At 38.1% G+C, this 22,500-nt stretch overlaps 1 protein-coding gene across 2 annotated transcripts in view; it reads right to left on the bottom strand.

The window, feature by feature from the left end:
- Nucleotides 1–837: 837 nt before the first annotated feature.
- The window catches only part of spred2b (sprouty related EVH1 domain containing 2b), a 40,336-nt gene continuing 18,673 nt past the window's right edge, over nucleotides 838–22,500 (bottom strand). For both annotated transcript variants that reach the window (XM_016232921.1, XM_016232920.1), the window contains exons 2-6: nucleotides 16,122–16,299; nucleotides 15,723–15,891; nucleotides 13,732–13,796; nucleotides 4,558–4,698; nucleotides 838–2,716 (exon numbers count right to left, since the gene is read on the bottom strand). In XM_016232921.1, the coding sequence (XP_016088407.1) occupies nucleotides 2,054–2,716; nucleotides 4,558–4,698; nucleotides 13,732–13,796; nucleotides 15,723–15,891; nucleotides 16,122–16,299 (1,216 nt within the window). In that variant the 3' untranslated portion in view covers nucleotides 838–2,053. The remainder of the gene's footprint in view (nucleotides 2,717–4,557; nucleotides 4,699–13,731; nucleotides 13,797–15,722; nucleotides 15,892–16,121; nucleotides 16,300–22,500) is intronic.

Raw genomic sequence — 22,500 nt, 5'->3', positions numbered from 1 at the left:
AAAGGCCTATCTATTGGGGTGTTATTTTTTATACAATAGAAAAATATCTTTTCCCTATTTACTCTTCTTTGAGGAACTGCATTGATCCATTTGAATGTCCTCTCAAAAATTAAGGCGTTACGTTATTGTCATGAAGAAACTGGAGATCGGTTTGGCAAACGTCCCTCAATAAAGCACCCTTAAAATCAAGCTTATTTTTCCGTTTCCTTTTGTTTTTCTTAGAAAACAGGACTGGAGCTGGAAACATCTTTGAGACAACAATTCCTTTCATTTTCTAGAGCCAAATTATGAGCCTTCTGTCAATAAGGGAAACAATATATAGCGCTTTAGTGTTTTCCCTCCGGAGAATATATGAAATCAAATGTGACCCTGGACCACAAAACCAGTCTTAAGTGTCAATTTTTACAAAATTGAGAATTTCTAAATGTCTAAATCCATTGATGTATGGTTTGTTAGGATCGGACAATATTTGGCTGAGATAGAACTATTTGAAAATCTGGAATCTGAGGGTGCAAAAAAATCTAAATATTGAGAAAATCACCTTTAAAGTTGTCCAAATGAAGTTCTTAGCAATGCATGTCACTAATCATAAATTAAGCTTTGATATATTTACGGTAGGAAATTTACAAAATATCTTCATGGAACATGATCTTTACTTAATATACTAATGATTTTTGGCATAAAAGAAAAATCTATAATTTTGACTCATACTATGTATTTTTGGCTATTGCTGCAAATATACCCCAGCGACTTAAGACTGGTTTTGTGCTCCAGAGTCACAAATAGACAGCATAAAATAATTTCATTAATTCATATCATTGTCTTGTTTTCCAGTAAAATATCTCAACAGTCGACTAAAACAAACAAAAATGACATGAGAAGCAAAACTGCATAAGATATTATTTAGTATCGACGTTTTTCATTCCTTGTTTTAAGCATAAATCTAATAAAACTGTGTGAGGTTTGTTTAAATCAATAGAAATCTGTAAATAAATGAATAAAAATAAGGTAAAATTCAACCAAATTCAGGTTTATTTTCTAAAAAAAAAAAAAAAATCTAAAAAGTAATTTGTTGTGAGGATATTTAGATTATGTTGTTCAAGACAAAAATTATGATTCAAAAATGATTTTTTTTTTTGCAGTTGAAGCGGCGTGGGCTCACTGGAAACTCCTCCTTCCCCATATGGCTGTGCTTTATTGCCCACAGTCTGATGATTTCACTCTCTATTTTTTTCTCCCTTTGGCTGGTGATTCAATAAATATGACAAAAATAATCTTTGGCTATCAAATACGCATCAGACTCAAAAGCCACCCTCGCATCCAAAAGACGTCAACTCTAAGGAAAATGTCTGAAGCGCAGCTGTGGCAGGTGATTACAATAATTCGATTTGAAACATATACATATGAGTATACAGTATTTACATATACTCTGGATGCAGCTTATGTAAATTTGGCTTAAATATAGTAACGACAATACTATGCTGTGATACAATGTTATCATTCCTTTACAACACGCACGCAGGCATCGACACGCGCTCTCCCACACTCGTGCTACAAACGCACGCACGTTTCCGACTACAGGTTTAGTGTCTCGAGCTAATCTCATTGTTATTGTTCTGAATGGTTAAAAGGCTTGGGATATAAATGCCAGTTTATGTACGGACCTGTTCAGGAAGAGTAAACAGCGAATTCCTCCCTTTGCTGGCCACGGCGAACGAACGCAAAACAGAGACGACAAGCGATTCAAGTTCTTGAAAAGTCAAATCAGTGTAAAAAATATAAAGTACCTGCATAAGTAATGCATGACATGAGGGCTCCAGGAGAGCCGAGGAACTGAGAGAAACATCCACAACAAAAGGGAAAGAAAAGAACATACACATATATATATATATACTTTCATATTTATAAAAACAACCAAAAGAGAATGTTTTCAACGCACCACCTTCTAAGGAGTTTTAAGGAGCCAGGAGAGAAGGTAAAGTAAAGGACAGTGAAAGTTTCGTCCGCTCCTGCCCTCAGTGCTAGCGTTCCGAAGGGCGTGTTTCGGGTTCGTTCAGCCAACGGCCTTGTGCTTCCCTCCGCAGCAACCGCAGGCCACACCGCAGCGGTGGCACCCGTGGAGCGGTGGGTAGCAGCACAGACAAGGCGCCAACAGCGACAGACCCAGCAGGGCCATCCAGCGAAGGCAGAAACGCTCCTCGCTGGTGTCGCACGAGCACGGGTCCGAGTACTCTCCCTCCGGATCGGACATGCAGTGGTAGAGCATGCTGTCGGCGCACCACATGAAGCTGACCCGGTGGATGCAGGTCCGGATGGGGTCAGGGGCGTCGTGGCACTGCCCACGCCGGTTCTCCTCGTGGTTGAACATGTCCCGGCAGTAGACGCAGCGCGATCGCTCTCCGTCCTCTTTCCTTCGCTTGCCCTTGAGCTTGAGCGCCCGCGGCTGGGTGGCCACTACGCCTCCGTCGCCACCGCAGTGGCTCTTGAGGTCGCACTGACTGAAGTCGGAGCTGGGCACGTAGGGGTAGTTGTAGTCATGCTTTAAGGGTTCGTTCTTAGCGATGTGAACGTACGAGTCCGAGTCCTCGTGACGGATTAACTTGTCCGGCACAGCGGCGTATCGGTAGTCCTCGTAGCCTGTGATCAGCCAGCGCTCCCGGGGGTTGATTCGGACAATCTCCTCATCCTCAAACGGGAAGGGGTTCCTGGAGAACTTCTGAGAGGAAACAAGGGCACAAAAGTGATGACTGGAACTGTAAGATCATATAACGTAGTTCTTTTTATTCTCTCACAATATTGGATCAAAAAGGGACAAACCCAGCTATTGGGTTGTTTTGACCCAGAACCCAACCGCTGGGTCAAAACAACCCAATAGCTGGGTTTGTCCCTTTTTAACCCAGCATTTTTTAGAGTGTACAGTATAGGTAACACTTTCTTTTAAAGGGATACTCCACCCCAAAATGTTAATGTTGTTTTGTTACACGTTACATGTACTTACTATTATAATAACAATAAATTATTAATAATTACATGCAAGTAACCCTAACCATATAGTAAGTACATGTAGTTAATTAATATTACTCAGTACTTAAATATATAATTACACTATAACAAGGACACCTTAAAATAAAGTCAGTATCAGTCTGGCGAGTAAACAAAAATATTTACTAGCCAATGGCGATTCAATTGCCAAGGTGTTCGTAGAGGGCTGTATATATATATATATATATATATATATATATATAGAAAATAATTACATGTATTTACATGTATATATTTATATTCATATAATTTATATTATATATAAATATTTTTAATATATAAACATGACATTTTTCTTAAATATTTGCATGCATGTGTGTGTATTTATATATACATAATAAATATAAACAGTACACTCACATATGTTATGTAAACAAAGACGTTTGGTTTGGATGCGATTAATCGTGATTAATTGTTTGCCAGCACTAAATCTGATTTAGGGCTGGAATACGCTACACGGCTTTTAAAATCTGAATGAGAATCACACACTACCAGACTCTCAAGTTCTTCCAAACGCAACAGACTTGTGCACCACGTTTCTAGGAGATGAGTGACATGAAAACAATGTGTAAACAATATGTGTATCTAAAATTGGCTCAAAATATCAAACGTGTTTATATCCTCTGACTGGATGGAATCAAAGTCTGAATCTAAAAAGTCGCAGCCCTTCATTCACTACATGATTTTCTGCGAAAATTCCTAAGTGTTGAATTGTCCAGACTGTAAACTGGTGCAAAAGATCTAGTCATGTGGTGTATTCTAGCCTTTAATAATATTATTTAAATATTGCTAAGATTTAAATATAAATACATTTATTTTGTGTACAGTTTTTTTGCATTCATTAATCTAGATGAGTAATCAAAGTTTTGGCCAACCAGTACAATTTTTATTACAATTCTGTTATCATTTTTGTGTCTGCACTGAAACTGAGAAGTAGTTTAATACTTGTAGTGTTTATAGTATTTACATATTATTCTGAATCTTCCGTTTTTGATTTTTTTAAATGTAAAACTAAAATGTAACTTGTACGTGGATGCAACTTCTTTTTTTTTTTACCTCGCAATGACAGTTTTGACTGGTGAAGACATATTTTGAGGTATGAGAAAATTGTGTCATGTTGTGAGGTACTTGCCCCATTGAATTCACCTCTTTACCATTACATTGTACTCCTAAACCCTGACTTCACAGATGTATTGTAGTTATTTAGTTTTCTTCAATAAATAAGAAGTATATAAGATATTGAATATATATATATATATAGCATAATTCTTCAATGATTAGAAATTTCAAAAGGACATTTGAAATAGAAATCTTTAGTAACAATATAAATGTATTTACCATCACTTTTGATCAATTTAATACATCCTTGCTGAATAAAAGTATAAATTAAAAAAAATAATAAAATCTCCAAACTCTGACCTATGACATTTGAGTATGCCTGATCTAGATGATGTATGACTATTCATTAATTCATGCAAATATTGCCTAGGCTCCTAGATATGCCACCTGCCGCACCTGATCCAGGCTGTAGTGCTCAGGCGGCTGGTACTGCAGAATGCAGCGATGTGGATGAGGCTCGTAGAAGGTGGAGGTGGCCACTAACTGTGTAGAGATCTCCTTCTTCTGAGATGAGTTTGAAGAGCTGTCGGTGGCAGTCTGAACAACAAAAGATTAAAAAGACAAACTCAGTTTCAAACGACCTACAGACATTTGCAAATGAAGAACCATCATTTCCAAAAGCTTGAGTTGAAAACAGTACATGTACTGTCCAGGAAATTTTAAGACAAAAAGACAATCCCGATCACAGACAGGTGTTTTGCCGAGTAAATGCGGTTTTCCATGACGTCATGGGTGCCTGGCATTGATTCACAGCTACACATTAATACACCACACACACAGTCATACACTGCACATAAACACACACGCAGACGTCAGTGCAGTCAATCCGACGTGACGTGGCTCAACTTCAGTGTGCAATTAAACAACAAAATAAATCAAGCCTCAGGCCGCAGGATCTGTAAAAACCTCTGAAGTCTCCCTGTTATTAGAGGAACTCAAAATGATTCCAGCATGCTGGGATACAGGCCATCACACACAAAACCAACAGCTCTGGTCCATAACATCACCAGAGAGACCTACAGAACACCTCAGTGCTTGTGCTATACGTATCAAAATCAAGATATTCTCATGCTACTGAGGGGAAAAAAGTCACTCTGAAGTGCACCGATTCAGTCGATGTTGAGCGACAAAACTGTATCTAATGTATAATATATTTCACATTGTGTAGAATTTCTCTTGGAGGAGTAAAACTGAGACTCTGAAACAGTCTGTCAGAAGAGGTCAATGGAAATGTATGAAAACGTATGAACAGAAACAGGATTTCAGTTTTCTGTCTGAATGAGCTCCAGCGAAAAGTTTCCAGCCTAGTCGTTAAACACAAAACATAAGAATGGTGCAGACAGACAGCTGCCTGCGGAGGTGGAATAAATAGACAGACAGAACGACAGACAGACAGACAGACAGGGCGGATGGGAAGTGATTAGTGGCTGAGAGTCTGGACGTGATCCTTCCTTTGGCTGAACCGGATGCCTTCAACAACCACCTGCCAGGTGGAGTGTGAGCATAAACACACACACACACACTTCCAGCTTTAAAAAGATTTATGTTGTTAGAAGAGCGTAAATATCACTAAAAGAAACTTGTTGGAATAGTGAGAGATCGACAGATAAAAAGTGTAAATATTGGTTGTTCGTGGATGTCTGTTAGCTTTGAGGTGCTAGGTTGGCAAAACTCACTTTTAGCAGATGTGCACATTTGAAATTGAAATCTTTGTCTTCCAGGAAAATAAACCAAAAATATTCACTATTTACCTTATCTTATCTTATTTTGCTGTAGCTAAAAGTGTGTGAGAGAGATTGTATTTCAATTTGACTTTATATAAAATATGCCAAATAAATATATGGATGATAAGCAATTAAGTATGCATAATGGTGACCTACAACTGGAGCAGCTGAAAGTGAGAGAGATTCTACTTTGTTATGTTATGTTGTTATGATACATTCATCGATTTTCCACACCTCTTGTCCAGTGTAGAATTGCGGGGATTTGCTAAAACCTATGCCAGCATCTCGGCCTGTAGTCTGGGATTTATTTTATTTTAATAATGAGCAATACAAATACATGATATTGCTTTTGACTAGCAATAGCATCACAGGACTGTGATATACCTAAACTCATGGGGTCTGTAGAATCCATCTACTGTTAGATCACTGGCATCAGATATTGTTGTGCCACTCAAACTGAGTTTTCCATGTTTGAGGCTAAACTCCAGCTGGGCGAGAGGCTGGCCGTGTCCCTGCACCCTGACCCGAGCTCTCTCTCTCTTTCTGTCTGAGTCCAGCCTGGCCAGGCCTTGGTTTCCCCTTCATACAAAGACCTCAGAACTGCTGGCCAAAAATAATACAGGCGTCCCACAAAGCACTGCCAAGAAAGCCTGAGCCGACATGACTTAAAAATATGTTTAGGAGGATAGCTGAGGCCGGACTGCTGGAGATAATTAAAAACACAGACCCTTTCAGATGTGTACACTGCAGGTCTAAAAAACTCTGGGCCAAAGTACTCAAGCAGTATGAGGCCAAAATAGATATAAAAAAACGAATGAGCTGCCTTGCTGTCTACCGCCTACATGGGCAGCTGTCTTCTGAGGCAGCATCATAACCAAACAAAAGAAAACCTAAAGACCTAGGTTGTGTCAGGACCACTATCGTCAAAGATGATTGACAATCAGCATACAGTTTGGATTGGCGGGATGGTTCTGTTCTGGGGAAGAACTCCCTTCGCATCCATGTAGCCTAGCATGGATAAGAGCATCAATACCCCTAGGGTAACAGAACAGAACCAACATAAATGTATTGCAGAGGTCATTTACATTACTGTGGGAAGTAGGGGTGCTGAGGGTGATGCAGCACCCCCTGTCGTGTAGCCCACGAGAAAATGGGGGTGCGGTGTTAAAAATAAATGAAAGAACAATTTGTAATGAACAAACTGAAACAATGACTCGGTGTTGCCACCTTGTGGAAGAACTGATTAGTGCAAATCCAAGTCAAAACACATGTGCGACCTGCAGGTACAAAGTATGCACAGTTACAAAAATCGAATGGTGTGCGTACTATTCTGGTGACAAAATTTGCGTCACGCACACTGTACGCGAACCCTTGCGTACGCGTAAAAACCTAAGTATACTTTGGGCTTCAGTAGGCAGCATTATCATTCAACATGCTTTTTCAAACTGTTTCCATGACAGAAACATGTCTATGATGCCGTAAAATGACTCTTTAGGCAGCTCACTAGTTTTTGAAACTGTGCGACCTGCAGGTACAAAGTATGCACAGTTACAAAAATCGAATGGTGTGCGTACTATTCTGGTGACGAAATTTGCGTCACGCACACTGTACGCGAACCCTTGCGTACGCGTAAAAACCTAAGTATACTTTGGGCTTCAGTAGGCAGCATTATCATTCAACATGCTTTTTCAAACTGTTTCCATGACAGAAACATGTCTATGATGCCGTAAAATGACTCTTTAGGCAGCTCACTAGTTTTTGAAATAGAGCACCAAAAATGGCACACTCAAGTAAATCGCCAACCCCCACCACAAAATCAGCAGTCTTATCGAAAAGCTCTAATGTGTGTGGCGTAGCGCAGATAACAAGAGAGTTCAAAGGCACATGTGGCCCAACTCTGATTCAAAGGCATACCTTCCCAGCAGCAGAGACGATGCCGGCCCGTTAATGACGCGCAATCAGTGGCGCAGTGGGGGAGGGCGGAGAGATAATGCTTTGGGGACCTGAAGTCTTTTAGGTAATTTCACAAATGGGCCCCCCTTCATTAAGTCCTTCATTAAGTCCCAGGACTTCATTAAGTCCTGGCACGAAACCACACCAGACCAATCCAAAATGGGCCGGCCAGAACTGTGTGAGCAATAAACCGGCTATAACCGGACATAGCTTAATGTGGCCCCATAGGACCTGCTGAGAGAGAACCAGCATGAAGAGCACAAAAAATAGAAGCAGCGGTCAAAACCAGACCCATATATAGTCCACAACTCAGTACAGAGGTCACTAACAGTAATGTAAGCCATCAACAACATATTGAAAGGACCAAGGACTACATAAGCAAGAACAAAAACTGACTTTTAGTAAAGACAGTATTAAGGAAAGCTGATATTGTCTATTTTTATTTTTTTAAGGAAACGAGTGATCTTTGTTCATGCAACATTTGCTGCATTGATGCAAATGTGCCATGGAAGCTTGGCTGGATATTGAAAGAAGGTTGCTAAGAAGTTCTGAGTGTTTTTAGCATGATGCTATGTGTTTGTAGGGTTTTCTGGGTTGTTGTGAGCCTACCCCCAAGTGTCTAAGATATCGTGGCCTCTAGAGGCCTCGGGTCCCTTCTTTAATGTAAGTGAAAGGGTATTTTTTTCACCTATTGCTTGACTTTTAAGTCCACCATATACTTCGGCCTTTGCGTGAACATTAGGGTGTCTTTCTTCTGTGCATTAAGTTTCTTTTTTTTCATGGTATCACATGGAGTACACTTCGAAAGTCTATGTGTTCGACTGTATGCTAAGGCCGGGCTCAGACTACAGGAGTTTTGGACCGATTTATCCCCAAATTACTCCTGTCGACAATCTGAGAAAACATCTAGTCCAAGACCTCGGTTGGTTCCGATGTTTGGCCAATTTTCAGATTGAATCTAGAGCCTCCCGATCAGCTCTCAGACCCATTGGGGCCACCCCGATAATGTTTGTTATCGGGGTGGCCCCAATGTGTCTGAGAGCTGATCGGGAGGATTTTAAATCAGAACGATTACGACTATGATTACATCAGTACTTTCGCAGTAGCCAATGAGAGACAAGTCTATAAGGAGACAGAGTTGAATGAGTGAAGTTTTGAAACAGCAACCACAAAACAAGCTGCCGTACAGGTCTTTTGGACAATGGCGATGGAGGAATGGCTTGTGGAAGTATGACAACAACACGACTGCCTGTTTAACGTACATACCACAACTGTACGAACAAAGAGAAGAGCTTGGGAGAAATCGCCTCAGTTTTGAACAAACCGGGTGAGTTTAGAAAGCTGCTAGCGCTATAAGCTAATGTGCTGATGGTGTTCCTAATCAACAGTAAACATTTTTGCCCTTGAGGCTAATGTTAGCTAGCATATTACGGTTAATAATGGTTATATTAAAACTGGCATATAAATCTCACCTTCAGTTCCCACTGAAGAACAGAGATCATGTGAGGTATGATGATAATCTAAATATCTTGTAGTGTGTGATAAGCCACAATTTTTGGAGAGTTTTGAGAGATGACAATCTGTAAAGATTCTCTTTATGTGCGTGATGCAACCATATTTTATCAAGAAGTTGAAGCACAAACTGGTGTGACATCATGTTGAACAAAATTCGGCCAAATAGTTTAAAGGAGTTTGAAACAGTGAACTATGGCAGGACTAAATGGGGACCTTCAGATAGCTGTTTGCCGAGCCAGAGGAACGTGTCTTGAGGGCTGCATGCTTTACAGGTTAGCAGTTAGCATTTTAGGTCTGAGGATTTGCTGTCCATCAAAAGCTTTCCTGCTGCTCCGGTCAACTGCAAGCAATCAGATTTGATCGCTCCAAACGCCAGGCTATACAGTAAGCTTGTGCTCAGCTACATGCATGACCGATGCTATCTGGAAAGGGTTTTTTATTCTCTATAGGGCTCCAAACCACTGAAAAGGTTTTTATGGTGTTTTCAGCTATAAGTCTTCAATAAGACAATCTAGGGAGTGAAAAATGTGCTGGAACTAATTGAGTTCCAAGTCAAATTGCCTGTGTAATTAGCCACCTTGAGACTGAGGCAGGCGGCCCGGAGGGTGGAAGGGCACCGGTATCTTTTCCACTGCTGTGATTAGTGCTGCAAGCCTTTGCATACACATACTCTACACACAGATGCCCAGTGCTGCTAAGGACCGGAGAGGATAACGGAATAAAGCTTCTCTACCTCTTGCATAAAGGAGCATTGATTCTTTCCACCTTATTTTTTTTCCCTCTTCCCAGAACTGTTAGTCTTCCACATCCCACTTCCTCTGAGTATCCTCCAGGGACCTGGCTGGGAGCTCTCTATACAGCAAAGCCTTATCCTGCCTGACTGCTGCACAGGAAGTTGTTTTTTGTCATTTATATATTTCCCCCAACACACACACAACCAAAATAGTCTGGAACTCTACCTTACTCTATTCAAGTGTACAGTAAAGCGTCTATTCTTGCATTCTGGAAGTCAGACACACACCTGAAACAAGGCATTTATACGAACAGCTCAAATAACTAAACTAAAAATGAATGTAGCGCAACACTATAAATCATACTATATCTTTATGAAAAGATTTGTTCACAAAAAATATCGTCATGACAAACTTGCTTGACAAGACTGTCTTTGTGGTTTGGATATTAACTATTTCCTTTTGTGCTCCACAGAAGAAAGGAAATCATTTATTTTAATTTTAGTTTAATTTTGTTGTGTGTTGTGTGTATATATATATATATTTTATTTATTTATTTATTTTTTTTAATTATTATTATTAAATATACCTATACATTTATATGCTACGTATAGCATAAAGTTATTTGATATTAAGCTAACAAATTAACATTATGATGACTATTCAGATTAGCGGACCATCAAAAACTACCTTGGTCATCATCATTCTTTCTTGCAGATTTGACCAGTTCCATTCTGTGTGTAAAATGCTGAGTAAAGATTGCCTGAAAAATCCCAAACAAAACACTCATTGCACTTTATAACTAATGACTCATCATAGCCATTTTGACATTTTTGAGCATCATCAGGGAGCGCTGCTTGTATCATGGTGTAGGGCGATGCTGTGATGGGTTTGTGCCAGCATTATGACCTCTGGAGCTCATGAATCACTTAGTGCTCACTACTCTTACACAGTCCATCAATGTAAGTACACGGAATTCTGGCATATTTGGAATTTCGCGTCTGAAAGTGGGATCAGTTCGAAAAAAGAAATCTGAACTTTTAGTCTCAAAAGAAAATTCAAGCATATATAATACAACATATATATAATACAATAGAAATGTAATGTGTTTACAAATAATAATTCATATGAAATCATGATGATGTATAAAAAAAATAAAAAGTTACTTCTGGAAAGTATTCTGAAAGTATTCTAATATTCAGATTTTTTTCTTTCATTCTTCTGTTCATTTTCTTTTCTTTTCTTTTGGTGAAATACAATGAATCAATACTGCAATCATTTCTATGACATCTAATGCTGTATTATAAATGTAATAATGTGTATTATATATGTATGTATTGGTGCAAATCTATGTGTGTGCACTGGTGCATGATAAAAAAAAAAACCCTCTAAATTACTTCTTTAAAAGTTTTGAATCTGCTTGGTTACTTAGGCGGTTTGGTTGAAATGACTGGAAAAGACGTGAAGATGAGCTTTCTGATCAGTTCTAGACTGAGGTGTTGCGTGAGGACAAGCATCCCAAAACCAGGCGTCTCAAAGCGACACACCCTGCTAAATGCCCGGCGTTCAGAGACGCAGAGCGAGTCCTTTCCCTGATCTGAATGAGCTAAAACGAGCTGAGGTTAAGTATAGGTTAGCTCACGAGGAACCATCAGGAGGAATGCACATCCCAGCAGAGGAACAACTCCCCTCGATATAATCGCCCCGAGCTGTAAATCCAGACCCGCATTTCTGCTGTCTGCGGTCACTTGCCTCACATGGCAATATATGGAAAGGTCATCAACACCAACCCCCGTCCCAACAACTCTGTGCCAACGACCTCACGTGAAAGTGCGCGTCCACTCGCTTCACAACGCGTGTGTGTCCCGCAAAACGAGAAATGGCTCGGCAGTAAATCTCATTCTGTTTTCCGAACGCAGGGACACACCCAACAGCACGAGAAGAGCAGAAATTCCAGGACGGAAAGAAGCGTTGGATTAAGTTTCCTTTCAAGCTCGGGGTCCTTGGCTTAGCAGTCTACCCCTTTTGGCCTGAAAGCGAGACAGACAGCGAGTGAAAGAGGAGCCATGAGGCTTCCCCTGTGCGTGCCCCCCTCCTTCCACCCTGGGCGGCAGTAAATCAGGATGGCAGTTAGCTAGGAAGCAGCTGCTAATGATAGTTTTACTGGGGAGAGCAGGAAGTCATCTCCTGACCTCGCCTGCTGCTCCTGGTCTCCTGTGACTGTGACAAAAGCACAGTACGTGGGCAAAAGCCAAGTGTCGGCACATCCTGCTCTGAAAGCGCCACAGGAAAGCTGCCTGCGCTGTTATCGCATCCACCATCTTCAAAAAACAAAGGCCCGTCTCTTCCACGGCAGCCTCGGTGGGGGAAAATATCACAAGGACTCTGCCTTTTCTGGGAAGCTTCGCACACACTCAAACCAAACCCGCAGACATGAAAGCTGAAGGGAAGAGGAAGTTACTAAATATTGCTTTCAAAATGTACGTGCCCATATAGCGCGAAACTAAACCACACACACCCCATATGTTTGGGCGAAAACATCAAGAACATGTCTGGGTCATAAGGTGAAAAAAACAAGATACCGTGGCCATATTCATCCCAACAACGCATAAAATAAAGATTCTTGTAGCAAGAAAATACTATTTTACAAATGTTTTTTTTTACTACAGACATTTAATTCAATGTGTTACTTGTCATTTCTTTGTGATTGCTTTAGAATTTCACTAACAATTTCTAAACGAAATTGTTTCTACACCAATTTTTCTTTCAGTATACTAATTAATTCTCTTGCTGTCGTCAAATCGTGACCTAGTTGTACAAATTTTTCCCTCAATCTAGTTAAATTTTAAATTAAACTAAACTAACATGAGGGAACAAATTAGAATAATGTGGCCATGATTTAACTAAAACAAAGGAACAAATAAAAATGTAATAATAGTAATAAAAACACGTAGCCACAAATTAATATATTTATTATTTATTGTTTTTCTCTGCATGTCATGTGCAGGGCTCCATAATATTTTAGTCAAAAGAAAGAAATAAGAAATGATATTTAGCTGAAAAAAGGAAGCACATTTTACATTAATTTTTTAATTTTATCACTTTGTCCTCAAATCTTATTCAAATATTCTCATTACTGTAATTGTGAAAAGAAATGTATTATATTAATTAATTTCTATATTTCAAATGTGTTTTAAATGGGATTTGAATATATTTATTTAAATTTATTTATATATTTAAAAATGTTACTTAAATTATATTTATTTATTTATTTATATTTATTATTTACCCATAATATTTGTATCTGTTGCACTCCCTTTAATATTTGTTCAATCAATCAATATATTATATTATAGTAAAACAGTAAAAACTGTTATATTACTAAAATGAAAACCTAGATAGAATAATGGGAATTTCAAAAAATGTCTGGACATATTATGATAATAAAAATATGAGGGACAAAATCAAATGTAATTTAAAAAATCTAAATGTCATTTATTTTTTCTATTAATTTTTGGGTGCTCTGGGAATTTTTGTTGTTTGTTTGTTTTTTATGGGATTCGTTCACTTGTATGTTGGAAAGTATATGGCAACGGTTGATAAAATAATGACGCATTACATAATGGTAATAAAACGAAGGCTCTTACTGTGAACACATCATCATCCCCAAGTTCAGCTTCATTCTGGAGTGTTGAAGAGGAAGTTGTGGAACCTAAAATAAAACACACAAACAGGAGACATGAGCTGACAGACCTTTACATATCCTGTCAGTTGATGGTGGTATTTGAGGTTGGAGAAAGAAACTGACAAAGAGACAGTGAAAGATTGATTGATGGATGAAACGCAACTCTATCCAGTTGTCCTAGAGTGCATCACTGGCAACACATTACTAACATACGTCCTCTCTACCCTTCACATAGGTGCTTATACTTCATTTACAGTCCTGCAGCACATTTAAGACTATGAAATATGCATTTGCATTTGCTATTCTAAAAAACACAGTGCTTCTGAAATAGTAAACGTAGTTTGGTAGTATGCTGTTGTAAACATGCCTGTTTGATTTAAATATTTTTATTTAGTTGTGTTGGACGAGTAATGTTATTTAGTTGTTTTTCTAGCTAATACAACAGTGTTTTTAGACTTTCTACTGACACCTACTGGTGTAGATGCAGCATCACGTACGTACACAAAATTGTGGACATACAAATCGTACTTATTATGATTAATTTATTCCACTAACAAAAGTGTCTAATAACTAGAGCTGGGAACCGGAATTTTATTGATTCCACTTCTTAGCGATTCCCAGTTTCGATTCCAATAAGGTATTAAAAAAAATTAAATCAAACATTTAGATATCAAACATATTTATGCTGTCTTTCTGCAAATCATTCTGTTGCAGCTGAATACCATGAACAAAATTCAACAGCCTACAAAACAGCAGCCTAAAGAACACTTACATAAGACATTTTGCCTATGGTTTTAGCAAAAACATAAGGGCAAAAATAAGCTAGACTAACTCATATATATTTCAAACATTATTAAAGACAAGTAAACAAATGTAATCAAAAGTAAAATAACACTGCATAGTTTTCTTTTTACAAATAAAATATAGATTAGCCCTTATTAAGTTTTCCAATCAAGATCAGTGAGATATTTCTTTTTCTTTTGTTCTTTAATTAACATTAATGACAGACAGTAGCGGTATTATTAGGCTGCTGTCACTTTAAGACCTAATGCACAGAGCCAATATTCTGTTACATGTGCGTTTTTTCTAAACTGTTTGTCAACGTAAAACAAAACTCTCTGTTCACAAGGATATTTTGACATAATTGTGTGTGTATTTGTCAGTTTAAGTGAAAAAGATAGGAAAACTTATTAAGTTTTCCAATCAAGATCAGTGAGATATGTATTTTTCTTTTGTTCTTTAATTAACATTAATGAAAAGACAGTAGCGGTATTATTAGGCTGCTGTCACTTTAAGACCTAATGCACAGAGCCAATATTCTGTTACATGTGCGTTTTTTCTAAACCGTTTATGTCAATGTAAAACAAAACTCTCTGTTCACAAGGTATTTGTCAGTTTAAGTGAAAAAGAAGCAAAAGAAAACTGAACTCAGTGTTTGCGCACTACATGAGAGGTGGCTTTTATCAGTGCACCAACTTTGGATGTGTGTGCAGTACAGAAAACTATTTCGCGTCTTCTTGCACTTGAATGGTTTAAACCCATATTAAAGTGCACACACAAATTGATAAGCAGAGTCAAAATGTGTGTGTCTTATCAAATCCACGGTTCTTGGAATTTTGGAACCAGTTCTAAAGTAGAACCAGTTCTCAATACCCAACCCTACAAATAATAAGGGTGAAATTTAGTAAGTAGTTAGTCAGCAGGTCATGTGATCTCAAGATAGCTGCCACCATGAGGGGAGAACCCACTTCTATGACTAGAGTCTTCATCTTATTTGAGTGTAGAATTTTAAAGAAATTTGTTAAAAGTACAGTAAGGTTTGTTTAGGAGTAAATATTTTTTTGCGGAGTGAAAAGATATGTATATATATAAAAATATATTGCACTTTTAAGCCTGTATACATGTGTTTTGTCTAAATCCAAAGTAGTGTTTTTCTGCTTTAAATGTCCTCACCCTCCGTTATGTCCTCCAAGGCTTTCCGCACACCTCTGTCAAAGGCACGGGCATCGGCGGGGCTCTGGAAAGTCAGGCCGCATTTTTTGTTGTCGACCTTCCAGTGGTGAAAAGTGGGCGTGGCCTTGGTGTAGATCAGATCTTTCCTCACGAAACATTCCAAAATCACCTGCCAGCCAAAACAAGTGAGACATATCAGAGACAAGCCCACAGCCTGCCTCTGTTCTGCTCTGCGAGAGGTCACTGCCTGAGAAAAGTCTTGCAAATCACATAACAAATGGGTTCGTAACCAGATTTGTCTTGGAAAAGAACCCAGCATGCAAAACTCCCCCGGCTTGTAAATCAGCTTGATTTCCTAAAAGCCCCTGGGGAGGAAGATTGTGAATATTCGTGCCACACCTGCTTGTCTTTGAGGCGCTCGCCATGGATGAGGAAGTCGCTGTGGCCGGTCAGCTCAGCAGGCATCACCTTACAGACGCCCACCCTGCTGAGGCCCCCACCTTCCTGTGCCAGCCATCCCCCACTCGAGTCATCTCGGGTCATGACCACCGCTTTGACGCGCACAATGTAACTGTCACTGAGAGACAGAGAGAGAGAGAGAGTTTAATTTTGAAAGACACACGAGTGGGACATAATCCAAATTAGGGCTGGGCCATATATCTAACATTTGCTATGTATCTGCAACAATTTTGCTGGTGATAAAACAATACACAGTAAAAATGATGACCATTTGAATGCCATGTATTACCATAAAGTTTCTTAAAGACTAGTTTTAAGATGTTTTTCTCTTTTAAAGAGGTTGTTCACCCCAAAATGAAAATTCTGTGATCATTTACTCATCCTCAAGTTGTTGCAAACATGAATTTCTTCCAGCCGTTTCAAGACATTTTGAAGAATGTTTGTAAGCATTGGCTGAAGCCATTGGCTTCCATAGTATGGAAAAAAAATACTATGGAAGTCAATGGCTACCAGCAACTGTTTGCTAACCAACATTCTTCAGAATATCTTCTTTTGTGTTCAACAATACAGGTTTGGAACAAGTGGAAGGTGAGTAAATAATAACAGAATTTTCATTTTTGGGTGAACTACCCCTTTAATATTGTCTCTGATTTAAAATTCAGTAGCAGGTAAATAGTAAAGTAGTGCACATTTTGGAAAATACTGTCTTTATGAACTTTTAAGTTGGATTAAATATTCTTACTTACTCACAAAATGAAAAACTGTCTTCAAAACAAGCCTCAATTAATTTTAGCTAGGGTGTTTTACTGTATTTTATCTTTTATCGTGAAATATTTTTATAATTTAAAATTACAGTTTTCTCTTTTAAAATAATTTTAAAAAGTCATTTATTCCAGTGAAGTCAAAGCTGAATTTTCGGCATCATTACTCCGGTCTTCAGGGTCACATGATCCTTCAGAAATCATACTAATATGCTGATTTGATGCTCAAGAAACATTTATTATTATCGTCACTGTTGAAAATATTTGTGATGCTTGATAATTTTGCGGAGTTACTTATTTCTCGGGTTTCTTTGATAAATTGAAAGTTCAAAAGAACAGCATTTGTTTAAAACAGAAATCTTTTACAACATTATGAATTGTTTTACTTTTACTAATACTTTTACTTTTATCAATTTAATGCTTTCTTGCTGAAAAAAAAAGTATTAATTTCTTTCAAACTTTCTGACACTAAACGTTTGAATGGTAGTGCAAATTCAATAAATACTCTTTTTTATTATTATTACTGAAATACATTTAATTTCAATAAATAAAATATCTTATTTTAGCCACACTGGCCAGCTGTACTTTAAATCCAGCTGTGTATTTTACACAGTCCTGTCAGACATAGCAATGAAGAAATCAAGCATCAACACCTCAGGCCAAACAAGACGGCCTGTCAGTAAGAAACTAACAATATTCACAGTGTTACACGTGGCCAGAGGACAAGAAAGCAAAATTAAAATCAATTAAAAAAAAGTCATCCCTAGAGGCATCTGCACTCAGACTAGTCCAGAGCTCGAGCCAGGTTTACATTCAAACTAACTCAACCGTTCTTCCTCTGTAGTGCGGTGAAAGCCAGCAGTCAGCCTTATACGGTAACCTGAGCTGCCGTGTTCAATAATTAACCAGCGCAGGATAGCGGACGGGCGAGGAGGTGAGGGCACGTCTCAAGAGCAACGAAATCAATAGCCTGAGCCAGAGGAAGGAAAGGGCCTCGTGTACGTGTGTGAACGCTCACACTCTATATTAAGCCCTCAAACTTCTGACTCATAAATAACCAGTAGGAAAGAAAAGCCACTTTTTAAGATCTCAAATGTTTCCCACGAGACAGCAGTGAGATGTAGAGCAAATGAAAACTTCTTAGCTCTCAGACACGTCTCCTCTAGGATTTCAGAAGAGATCTCAAAAATGTCTCAAACTGTGCTCAGACAGAGACAGTATAGAGGAGGAGGAAATGACTGGGAGAAACCACAACACTCAATATAGTAAAGGCCTATCAGTTAAAAGAGCCAATCAGTAAATGCAGCATTCTGCATGCACAGCCAATAATTATGACTTAGCCAATAATTAGTTTCCCATTCAAATAGACAGGAGCTACAGCAAGACTATGGGTTAGGCAAAAAACTGTGTGGCCACGATGGCCGCCAAGTGAATTGACTCGCCTTGAAGGAAATTTGACTCAGATTTGCCAAGTCTGCAAGAAGAAGTCCAAGATTTCAGTATAACATCAAACATTTCTTATTCGGTTCTTCACAGACCAAATGATCTGCGAAATGCTTCCACATCCCTTTTATTATACCTTCACAAAAAAAGAGGTTTATTCAATTATATTATTAGTATACATATTTTAAACTAAAAATGAGAGCGTATACTCTTTATCAGAGATATGCTTAACATTATACTTGGCTTAGTTATACTGACATGTATACAGAAAAGAAGAATGTTTGGCCTATACTTGTACTTAATTGAGATATTAAGTTATTACTCAAGTTGTGTCAAACCTGTATGAGTTTCTTTCTTCTGAACATGAAAGAATATATATTGAAGAATGTTGGTAACCAAACAGTTGTTGGTACCCACTGACTAGTATAGAAAAAATACTATGGAAGTCAATGGCTACCGTCAACTACTTGGTTATCAACATTTTTCAATATATACGTTCAACAGAAGAAATCCATGCACGTTTGGAACAAGAGGAGGGTGAGTAAATGATGACTTTTTGTTTTTGGGTGAACTATCCCTTTAAGAAAAGAATAATCTAGTATTCTAAGTATACCTGGCTTGTAGTTGTGCTGATAGAGAAACTGTTTAATTGCTATTTTTGGCTTCTTTTAGGCAGCATGTTATATCTGATAAACTTACATGCTTTTAAGTTACGAGTTAAGAACAAGAACAAGTATAAAAACAAGTAAGTTTAGAGTAAATAGTACATGGGTGGAACTGAATTGGGTCTTTTTTGCTCTAGAAACAGATAAACATTTGACTGATTTAAGGACAATTCCTCCACAGTGTAAGTAAACAATATGCGTGATTGTTCAGTTCAACCAAAGAAATCTTACAACTTTTAAACTAGTAGCTTACTGAAAGTATAACATACAGATCACTTGTAGTATTGCTCATTAGATAATAGTTAGAAAACGTAGATGTAAACAAGTCAACTCAAAGTCATTGTTACACTTAAAGTACACTTAAAAGTATACTTTCATAAACCAAAATGTGGGCCAGTTTAGTCCCAATAAGTATTGGAATACTTAAAAGTATACTATACTAGAACACTGATTTTAACATACTTACATGAAGTAAACTTAAAAAAATATTTGAGATAAGTTAATAAAACTTACTGTAAGACAACCAATTAAATCATTTGTTTCTATTTTCATGACTTCTATGACCGAGACTAAGTAAAAGCTAATGTTTAAATGAAACATCCTGAAACTAGAGCAGCCTTTAAGCAATAAAACGCTCCTTTGGGATGCTTTGAAAAGCGCTTAGAACAATCCAAGCAGATTCTGTCTAATGAAAGAGAATACGACATGATCTACAAAACACAGAGCCATGGCATAGACCGCAGCAGCCATATGAGCGGGTATTACCATCATCCATTCGTAATTATTATACACAGTGACTGGCCCAGGGCCTGTGTAGATGTGGCTCCTCTAGTGGAAAGAAACAGAGAAATGCTGTCTGTGGGATTAGAATTAATGAGGGAGGAAGTCCTGTGGGAGCAGCACCATCTAATGTACTTACACTAAGAGAGCCAGGCCAAGGGATTGTCTCTGTGCCAGAGTCATTCAATATCAGCGGCTAATTAAAATCAAATCAAATGTAATTCCTAATAAAACTAGGTGTTTTTCATAATTGGCCAAGCGGAGGGCTGGCGATTCCTCTGTAAGCTGCAGCTGTCGGTGCGATTCACAGTTTCACACCACACGTCCTTCATGTCCCGTGGGGTGTCTGGGGTACTGGGGACCAAAAGGTGTCAAACTATACCTGAACAGACACATGGGGATCTTGCCCGATCAAAGCACACAGGGTGCGGATTTCATATAATCTTTCAAGAACTTGTCAAGGTCATATTTCAGCTCAAAACCATAATAAAAACGTATGTATAATATAACAGCATTGTTTTAGTATTATTTAAATATTATTATAGTATTTCATATTTAAATAATATTTTTAAATGAAACTTCTATTCTTATATTTTCAGTTTTCATAAAATTTTACATTTTCATCTAAATTTGAGTTTAGATTCGTCATCTAATACATTTTATTTTATTTTCTATTTTTTAGATTTAGTTACAGTATTAACACTGATGTATCATATCAAATTAAGATTTTTTTAATGACAATTAAACACATTTTGCCTTGTTGTAAGGCAAAGAAATTGTTTTTTAATTGGAAAGTCCGATATGCTCTCTCACGACGGATCTAAAAGAGGATACATGATAAAACCTGGATGTTAAACGCAGAAAGGCGAGTGAAAATGTCACCGAAGTATGTGTGAGTGTTTCTGTGTGTGTGTGTGTGAGAGAGTGAGTCATTCTATCCATCTGTGATGTGGAAATTTACACACAAAAAACAGCCCTTTTTTCCTAATTTTCCCTAGTAGAGTTTAAAAGATCGCACCCCTTTACACTCCAGAGGGCACGACAGGGTGAATGGGTGAGATATATATTAGAAACATAAGCGCAAATAGGACTGATTGTCGGTCTGAACATTTTATGCTAAAAGATACTGTAATTTTCTTATTATAGTCAGTGAATGTAATGAGGAAATGTGTGATTAAAATTAGAGACGGCTGTTTCCTTCCTATTGTTTATCTCCTTTGTCCTTCTAAAGACACTAGACATTTAAAACAGGAGGCTTGCTTTTTTTACTCACATCTTTGGCATTTTAAATCATCAACATCTTTTAGAATTCTCGGCATTACATATTCTTTCTGATATTTGATGCAGACAGAGACATCAAAAATATATTAAGTTGCTCAAGCAATTGGCAAAACATTTAAACTACTTTTATTACGTTATCACAAACTTACCATTGACAAAGTCAGCTCTACTGTCTTTTCTTTTGCATTGAAATCATTATTACAAGCAATCCTGCGGTTCATAAAGAACTTTTGTTTTCCTACCTCCACGAGTGCTATCTTGTTATTGCCTTCTTTATCTAAAAGTGCTCTTTCCCTTTAAACCTAGCCAAAAAGCCATATGTGTTGACTGTGAAACACAGTAGACTTTAATAATATGCATTTATGGTGTAATTACTACATTTTCATGTCAATCCATGTTCATATTTACTGCAAACAATGCACTGTTACTTTAATTCAGCGCTTGCAGTGCAAACAATAGTAATAGCAAAACTCGGTGGAAACTATCTCTGCACTGCTGCAGACGCACCGCTCCTGCAACATGCTGCCGGACCGCAACTGTGTGCAGTGAACGCTTTAATCCATTAACATGAGCGCGGAAAAATACACACATATGCACTGCAAACGGAGTAATGTGAACCTGGCGTTATGTGTGTGTGCGGCGAGTGTGCATGAGCGTACGGTCTCCAGGTGAGCGCGCGAGCGCTGAATGGTTAAACACTGGCAAGAATTCAAAATAAATGCAATTTATAAACTTTAGTGACGATGTGACACTGCCTCAACTGTGCAAGTGACAATTCCTGTGTCAACTGTGCAGTGTGCAGCTCGCTTATAGACAGACGCGATGTGTGGTGATTTGAAGCCATTTGCGTATATTGAGAGTGAGAGCGAGAGCACGCGCACGGTGATTCACTCACACTGTTTGTGAAATTATGTCTCCTTAAATTATTTTAAATTACATACCTCACCTTCAGCATTATAATTATTTTACCCGCGCCGGACAGAGACGGTGCCGCTGCATGTCGTGCCAAACCTCTCACAGCAGTGTCATCAGCTTGAGATCGTTTTTTTGAGATCGGCCTTTTAGAGACCGCCGATCAATCATCCCAACGTGATTATCGGCCGATAGTGATCAATAGCCGATCAATCAGAGCACCCCTAGTTTTAACAAACACAATAAAAATTAAACAAATATCTAATTTCTAATGTTTTATATGCAGATTAAATAGGACTTTATTGTATAGGTCTAATTGTCTCCCGAGGCCACAGGAGAACGCAATGAGCAAAATAATGCAGCACATTTAAATTGTCAAGGCAAGGAAGTAACTATAAAAACGTGCGTTACGTCTAAATTAACTCATAAAAATCAAATACAGTTTCGTAAATTGCATAAACAATTAACAACAAAACA

This window comes from Sinocyclocheilus grahami, unplaced genomic scaffold (genome assembly GCF_001515645.1).
Source record: "Sinocyclocheilus grahami isolate Dianchi unplaced genomic scaffold, SAMN03320097.WGS_v1.1 scaffold421.1, whole genome shotgun sequence".
NCBI lineage: Eukaryota > Metazoa > Chordata > Actinopteri > Cypriniformes > Cyprinidae > Sinocyclocheilus > Sinocyclocheilus grahami.
This window is presented reverse-complemented; position numbering and strand designations above follow the sequence as displayed.